Source organism: Eurypyga helias, unplaced genomic scaffold, assembly GCF_000690775.1.
Source record: "Eurypyga helias isolate BGI_N326 unplaced genomic scaffold, ASM69077v1 scaffold42500, whole genome shotgun sequence".
Lineage (NCBI taxonomy): Eukaryota > Metazoa > Chordata > Aves > Eurypygiformes > Eurypygidae > Eurypyga > Eurypyga helias.
In genome coordinates this window covers 953-9981 of record NW_010224552.1, presented here as the reverse complement: position 1 = coordinate 9981, position 9029 = coordinate 953, and the positions used below count along the sequence as shown (strand labels likewise).

The window sequence follows — 9029 nt, the reverse complement described above, 5'->3', positions numbered from 1 at the left end:
GGGGCCGGCAGGCACCCCCTGCTCCCAAGCCACCAGGAAGTTTCACAGCTTTGTCTACAAGCCTTGAGACAACGCAAGATAAAGTCTCTCACAAAGCATCAATAAGATCACCAGAGAAAGAGCCAAAAAACAAAGTCAGGACTAAGTTTACCATAAAGTAATGCAATGTCAGCTTCTAATTGTGAAGATTTCATGAGGAGTATCGATAATGTTCAGTTACAACAATTTTGCATATTGGATATCCCAGACAATAATAACTAAAAAAATGAAGAGTGTGTGTATTATTCTGGATGGTATTGAGATGGCTATTTTTGTCCTTCTGTCTTGTGTTAACCTCGAATGTGTTTCTTCAGACTGTCAGTCACGTAGCACCCATGTGTGTTAAGTAATAGTTTTAAGCTGATACTGACATTTAACTTCCTTTTCTTGGCTTATAAAGTGCCATTATACCTGGATTATAGTTATACTCCTTGGACTTCAAAATAATGAAAAAACAAGAATGAGAATATTAGCTAGGATTATATGTTAACTTTTATCTAAGTAAAAAGGGTTTTTCCTCTTATGGATATTACGTTTCCTCTAAATGCGATAAGTGACCATAAACAGAAAAAAAAAAAAAAACTTTAAAAAATTACCTTCTAGGGCCGATATATAATAACTATATAATAACTGTCTAATTTGCAATCCTTTTCTTATTTCTAATTAGAAATACTAGTTAAGCTGCCAAAATCCAAGAAAAATGCTCTGCTTTGCTCTGTTCTGCTCTAAAAAGCATAGCCAACAGACTAAATATAGTAATGTATGATATTGCCTGTGTTTTCCTTCCATATTGCCTTTGCAGCCTCTTGGCACTTGTAGCTCAGCCCAATATTAATGTTTATATTTTTTGCCACAAGAATAATCTGTCCTATTGTGATCTTTCATTTAATAAAACAGATATTTGTTCTCATATTGAGGAGATTAATTATTATATGCATTTTAGAAAACCCTGTGGAATATTTTTATTCTCTATCAATATATATTAGTTCAAGTATTAGTTGATATATTAATAGATAGTAGATGTTACATTTCTATTTATACCAAATTCTTCTAATCCCATTAACGTAAAGGCGTAAAATAAGATTCCTATCACACAGACACTAATATCACTAAGGTACTTTAAAAATTGTGCTACAAAGCCTAACTAGGCAAATGTTGCATGTAAACATTTAGGAGGTTAGAAAGAAGCTGAAGAGAGATGAAGGGCACCTCTAAAAACCACGGGTAATAAATAATCAGATCCTATCAGCTTCTCTACCCTTAGCAAATATGACCATCATGTAAAGGAGAATTCAACAAGCTGTTTTCTATCCAGATGTTATTTTTATGAGACTTCAGTATCAGAAAGACTACTACAGTTCTGTCATGCCGAGGTAACCACATTGAGCGTCAGGTGTGGGGGACCTGGCAGAAGAGTGTAGATATAGGGAGATGAATTAATTTGGCATGTAATAAACACATTCCTATCTAGGACAGTCCTAAAATAAATTAATTTTTTCTGGTGTGATATACAGAATTTGCTAGTAGAAGAGTCGGATAAGCAGGGCCCTACTGCAAACATGCTTCTCATCCCATAAATTGACCTATGTCCACCAAATTTGGGGACAGTTTCAGACCTTGTTCTACATCAGGTGTATTGCCTGCAAGGGTGGTAGATATAAGGCAAGACTACTTCTATTTTAATGTAATTTATTCACAAACTTCCATGGAAGTAGCAGTGATGAGATCATTAAAAGCGGTTTCATGATTTGCATTATTAAATTCTGGAATTTATGCTGACTCTTCAATTTGGAAATTATTAATCTTCTGCAGTATCCTGAGGCAATAGTAAAATGTGTAATGTTGGAGGTGAACATCCCTCTCTTAATAGATAAAAGAATCATCCTTTTTTTTTTTCTTTCCATTATGTAATGAAAAATAAAGAACATGGAAAAATGGAAAAGGTGGTGTGATGTAAATCCTCATCCTAAACTAGTTTTTGAAGGTCTGAAAATGACGGATGTGATTGTTTCATTTTATTTAATTCAGGATGTTTACCATTTTGTGAACTTTATCTCAGTCTGAGAGCTGAGAAGCAAGGAGCACAATAAAGAAATGCTGTTCATGTTTCCTATCCTTTGTCTGATGTGGCTGAGAGCAGGAAGCACTGGACATCTCATCCCACTGTTTCATGTCACACACTTCTTTTTCAAATGCTTTTGCCCCAGAAACTGTGAAGGACTATCCAAAATGACCTGTGCATAGATGGCATCTTGGTTTCCACCTCCTGCACCAAGAGGCCCATGGCAGGCAACTGCTCAGCGGGAATAACTGAAAATAGTGTTAGAACAATACTTTTAACTCTTCCTCATATCCACATAGTTTGAAATGTGCCTGGACATACTGTGTATGTACGATCAAGCTTTCTCAATTCTGGCTTGGGGAGTTTGAGTGAAAAACAGGCTCTGATAAAATACTGCTTACTTTAGTGTTTCTTCTTGAAACAGATCAACACTCAGACTTCCAGTCTGCTAGGACACAACAAATATTGGCTTTCATATTGGTGGAAGTCTCATTAACACAGTCCATTTTGGTACAGGTTTCTCACTTCCATTCCTGTAGGTCTGACACCAAGAACAATAAATCAGAAGGATTTGGGTTTTTCCCCTCCAGTGAAGGTTTAAATTCTAGAAAGAGATTAGAACCAGCTCAAACAACAATACCCAGGCCTTGTCTTTCTGGTAGTTGATGTATTGTGTGCTTCCCAGTAAGTTAGTGTAGTGTTAAAAGGAGGTACTAATAGGGATTTTTTTGTGTTCTTTGTGTTACCCTCATCACCCTAAAATAATTAAAATTGAGTGTGGTTCTCTATGAAAGAAACACAATACTTCAACTGCTCTTGGTTCATTAGGAAGGTGATACTTTGTGCTGGTTTATTGTACAAATAATGCTAAGGCATCTGAAAATTCAGAGCCAGTGTAGCAAGATATATTTTCTTGATATTTACTAAGAGGATGGCTTTGTGGAGAAAATAATATTTACTGTCTCTCTTCTTTAAACAGATAACACAGCAAGTGTTCTTGTTAGGCGTGAAGGATTTAGTCGCCAAAAGCAAGATTTATACCTTCTTCCTATTGTAATAAGTGATGGTGGACTCCCCGCTATGAGCAGCACCAACACCCTCACCATTCGGGTCTGCGGCTGTGACAGCCATGGCTCCTTGCTCTCCTGTAATGCCGAAGCCTACATCCTTAATGCTGGATTAAGCACTGGAGCTTTAGTTGCCATTCTTACTTGCATTGTAATTTTGTTAGGTAAGAGTTCTTTACTTATTACTCTTCTATACTTTCTTCTGTTAAAAAATTAACTTTGCCTTCAGCTCCAAAATAGATAAATTAATCTTAATTTCTTAGCTTTTATTTTTATAGGAAGTACTAATCTGCCTGGCTGAAATGCAATATATGATAACTGCAATAGCAAACATCAATGTATTTGTCTAGGTCTGCTCAGAAAATGTCCTTTTGTAGCCTAATATCAGTTAATCAAGGACACTGTTTAAAGGAGGTCATGACACACAGTTTTCAATTTTGTGATCTTCCCTGGATGACAAGTTCCTTATCAAGGTCAGTCAGGATTAATGGCTCCTGCCAGCTATTTCCCTCCACCTCCTTTTGTGTTGAAGACAAATGAATGGCTCAGAAGACGTGCTTTTAAGAAAATGTTGTAAAGCATTTTCCTGATTGTTTGAAAATATTTATATAAAATGTTTTATTTTGCCCATAGTAATTTATAGTCTTTCCTCTCTTATAAATTTTAAAATTATTTTATAGAAATTTGGAGCGGGAAGGAACACAATAACAAAGGCATGTGTTTTGAAGTGTTGCTTAAGGAAAATTCAGTTTTCATGGAAATGAAGCATAGAATTATGCCCAATTAGCTTCGGGCATAGAGGAGACAGTAAAGATTCATCTTTGTTTTGTTGCAGATACACATGTGATTGGGCGGCTCAAAGCAGTGACATAGTGTCCATGCAGAACTGGGGGGACACAAATGCTATTCTTGAATTAGTGTTGCACTAATGACCAATTAGTAAGAGCAATGGCATTCAGCCCAAACAGAAAACCTCAAATCAGTATGTTCAATTCTGTTTGCAACCATCAATGCTTTTACCTAGCTAGGTATGCTAAAAATGCAGATGTTAGCAAAAATACATGACGACCACAGCACAAAAGCTGAGGTTTCAGTGAATGCAATAACCTATTTATAAGAGAGATACTGTTTGAGAGTACAGTCTAACTTATTTTTGTTTTCTACAGTCATTGTAGTGTTGTTTGTAACACTGAAAAGGCAGAAAAAAGAACCTCTGATTGTTTTTGAAGAAGAAGATGTCCGAGAGAACATTATTACTTATGATGATGAAGGTGGAGGAGAGGAAGATACTGAAGCTTTTGACATAGCTACTTTGCAGAACCCTGATGGTATCAATGGATTTATTCCTCGTAAAGATATAAAACCTGAATATCAGTATATGCCAAGACCAGGGCTTCGGCCGGCTCCTAATAGCGTTGATGTTGATGATTTCATCAACACAAGAATACAAGAGGCTGATAACGACCCAACTGCTCCTCCTTATGACTCTATTCAGATCTATGGCTATGAAGGAAGAGGCTCAGTGGCTGGTTCACTTAGCTCATTAGAGTCAGCAACAACAGATTCTGATTTGGACTATGACTATCTACAAAACTGGGGACCTCGATTTAAGAAACTTGCAGACTTATATGGCTCCAAAGACACTTTTGATGATGATTCTTAACAATAAAGTTTAAGATTTGGCCTTAAGGACTGTGTCCAATGTTCTGAAGAATCCAGAAGAAATGTAAGCAGGTATTTTTTTAAAAATCAAGAAAAATCTCATTTAAACATTTACTTTTGACAGAGAGGATTCTGTTGATTAAAAAGGACATAAAAGTGGTAAATACTGTGAAGTACATTTTCCTACAAAAGGCAAATACAGAAGTTGGCTGCCAACTTAACTAAAGGAAAAAACCCACTTAAGAAATATGATATATTTAGATGAAGGAAAATGCTAAAAGCAAAGCTACAAATAAGGGAAATCTTATGTGTATTATGAACATCTAAATCTTTTATGTCAAGAAGCTTCCACACATTAGAAAACAGTTCTGAGCTGTAATTTCGCCTTAAACTATGGACACTCTATATGGTAGTGCATTTTTAAACTTGAAATATATAATATTCAGCCAGCTTAAACCCATATGATGTATGTACAGTACAATGTACAATTATTATGTCTCTTAAGCATCAAACTCGTTACTGCTGATTCTTGTAAATCTTTTTGCTTATACTTTCATCTTTAACTAATACGTGCCAGATATAAAATCTCTGTCTTGTTGCAGTGGAAGGCGCCCTATTTCTATGTCATTTTTAATGTATCTATTTGTACAATTTTAAAATTCTTATTTTAGTATACATACAAATATCAGTATTCTGACATGTAAGAAATGTTACAGCATCACACTTATATTTTATGAACATTGTACTGTTGCTTTAATATGTGCTTCAATATAAGAAGCAGACTTTGAAATAAACTGATTCTTTTTTAATTCTTGTTCTGGTTATTAAGCATATAAGGAAAAACATAGTGTTTCTAATGTCCCATTTATAGTTCTGACTAATTTACTACAATTGTGACCTTTTAGTAGCCTTATTTATTAGGTGTTTGTAGTTGGTTTGTTGCCTTGTTAAGTGATTATTTAAAAATCAAATACATTTTTAAAATGTTTTTTAGATTTAAAAAAATGTAGATTTTAGATTTAAAAAAATGTAATGTCTGTTGAACATATCCTCTCTAGCTACAGCTTGTGGCTGCTCCCAGAACACAGTAATAATCTTCATATAGTACTACTGTGCTTTCTGGATTAAATTAGGTGTAATACTTATTAATATTTCCCATGTAATATGCATTTATCTTATATCTTATAAATTTCAGAGGTTTCAGAAATGACTTTGTAAGTAGACAGGAGTAGTCTGTCCTTACAGTTTACTCTAAAGGTGTGGATTTCCGTATCTGTTCTAAGCTTCTGAGGATTCTAGAGTCTTATATCTGATGCAGTTTAGCTATAAATTCCCTAAAGACTGTTTTACCTGACAATCACCTTACTTGAGTAGTAATTAAGATTCCAGTACTTATTTCCTCACCCTTTTTTTATTTCCTCCCACCACCCTTTTTGGTTTTTTTTTTTCTTTTTTTTTTTTGCTTACTGTGGTAGAACAGCATTGTCTACTGATAAGAAGACATTTTAATTTGTGATGACAGAAATCAGTGTGCTTTCAGAGTCTTCTTTGTAATGGTATGTTTTTAATCGAAAAATGATCTATAACTTTTTTTATATTAGTTCAGAATGAGCAAGGGATTGGAATATCTTCTGTGCATCAACATTTTCAGCATCTGTGTATAGCTGTACTTCTGCTAAATTTAATATAGTTTGCTGTTTAGAGTCAGAGATCAGCAGCTACAGTATGGGATGAGGCAATAAAGGGAAATTATAAATTTTTCTATTGTTCTTTTTACAGACCCTGTCCTTCATTTGCAGTCAGGTACCAAACTGCTTGATCTGAGAGGAAATATGATTTGTTGGTGTATTGCTTTTATGAAGACCCCTATATATGTAATTAGATTAAAATTTAAATAGTTAAAATTATGAATGATATTTCAGCTCTATATTCATAACATATTCATTTTTACCATTATATCCCTATGTTTTATAAGGCAGTTTGCTAAATCAGCAGATTTGCTATACAATGTTTACTGTAATCCTTCACTTTATTACAGCTGTATGCATTCTATATATTCTATAGTTTATTATTAACTCGGTTCAAATTTCTTTGGTTGTTGATTTTTCTCTGTTTATAATCCAAAGAATACTTTGCTATATTTGCACATTTCTCCATTATAAATTTAAATGAACATTAAAAAAATTATATTAGTATCAATTTACAAAGTAACAAATTGAAAAAAAGTACAAAAAAGTCATTTGTAGGACTCATTGATGCTATCTGGGTTTATTTGACTTTGGAGCAAGTTTTAGAAATAATAACTGCATTTTCTACATTTTTATGTTTAATTTTTAAGAAGGACATTGTCAATTACATTTTTCAATATTTTTAAATGCTTTCAGTTTTAGTCTCTCTTGTTTGTAGTACTCTCGTAGATGCCTGGAAATAAATTTTCTTTCCCTGCTGGTTTTGTCCTTTTTTATTTGATTATTTTCCCCTTCCTAGCAAATATACAATTATCATAGTGCTTTATTAAGTTAGTCCTGCTAATCTCAGCCAACACTACCTCTGAAATAATGGGAATTACACTCATTACGTATCATCTGTAACAGCTCCAATGAACAGCATGTTTTGGCACCACAACAGGACATTTATTTGTGTGAAACTTCACAGCAGTGGTCACTGGAGTTCTGGATTTATAAAAACCAGTGTAAAACCCAGCCCAGCACTGCAGTACTGGGTTAACCCCTGACACAAATCAGAGTAGACCGTTGGCTGGGTTTATAGATTGTCACAGTGCTCCCAGACATCTGAGCAACCTGGGAAGAGATTTGCTTGCACGAGTTACTTTAGCTATTCTCTCTCCCTCTTCCCAACTGAGCTCAGGGAAGGACTGAGCCTCCCATCCATGGAAGGCATCTGAAAGATTAATTACAACTTCAGTGGGTTTGAAGACAAACCCTAATTAATAGGAAGATCACCACAACTGAACCAGGTAAGGTAAGAGGCAATAGTAAGTGTAGATGATGTTTTGGCCTCTTTTTGCCACTCTTGTAAGTTCTGCCTGAGACATCATTTGTGGGACACACACACACACCCCAAAACCCCTCTAAATACTCTCAGTAACAGAAAGAGTGACATTAGCCAAGAGTGATGTTGATTTTGTGAGCTGAGTATATATATACACAGCTCCTTGTCTAATTGCTTAGTACCAGAAAAACTTGCATCTGAGCAAGGTTGACATACCTCTCATCTCACATATATCCACAGTGCATTTGTACACACTTTCATCACCAGCAAGAAGAAATTAGGTATGCAAGTTAAGTGCTGGTTGCTAGGGGAACTCTCAAAACTTATACTGATCTGGAAGGGGAGGGTTTGTTTGGGATTTTTTAGATTGCCTCTGTCATGTACTTGCCATTATGTCAAGCAGTTTATAATACCATGTCAAGGAGTACCAGCTTGCAAGGTTGTCACCAATATTTACGTGATCTTGTGCAAAATCATGCCTCAGAAACTAATACGACCACAGATGAGAAGAGCTGTGAAATAATTTCCATATTTTCATGGCTTCATATTATTGACTGACTGACAAAATTATGTTGGTGCTGATAACCTTGCAGAAAAAGTGAAGAATAGGAGTTTAAATCAGGCTCATAAAGAGGCAACGTTAGCTTTCTGGGACACAAAAGCCTGGAATTCTTTTATGTCTTATATAGGTAGACCCTTTGCAGGTTTCCATTTTGGTGACTGATCGAAATACTGAGCTACTTTAAGCAAAACTGAGCAATCAGCAGGAGAATCACATTCTGTATTTAAAAAAGAAAAAGGGATGGCTTGTGAAAGACAGTGAGTGAGCTTGTCAGAATTAGTTAGATGAGGTCCCTGGAGCTTTGCTATTGTTTTTACTAAATTGGGATGAACCTGAGGATCAAATAGTTTGACCCAGTTCCATGCCCAGGCATGCTAGTGAACAAGTTTTCCATTATTTAATGTTACTAATCTCAGCATTTGATAAGGAAGGCTGTTTCACATCCTTGACTGACCAACCTGGGCTGGCTACAAATATCCGTCACAAGGAGAACTATTTTAACCAATTCTGGCTACTTCTCAATTGAGATTTATAGATTCATACTTATCTGAAAAAACATGCTTCGTGTAGCTCTGCACAAAGTCCTGGGCCTTGCCTGCTCACCACATTTAGGTCTGCATTGTTG

At 35.3% G+C, this 9029-nt stretch overlaps 1 protein-coding gene across 1 annotated transcript in view; it reads left to right on the top strand.

The window, feature by feature from the left end:
- Positions 1-6203, top strand: part of LOC104517305 (cadherin-11) — a gene marked incomplete at its 5' end in the record, with an annotated part of 10998 nt that extends 4795 nt beyond the window's left edge. The window contains 2 exons of the mRNA XM_010161913.1: positions 3081-3332; positions 4335-6203. Coding sequence (XP_010160215.1) covers positions 3081-3332; positions 4335-4831 — 749 coding nt within the window. The remainder of the gene's footprint in view (positions 1-3080; positions 3333-4334) is intronic.
- Positions 6204-9029: the final 2826 nt, after the last annotated feature.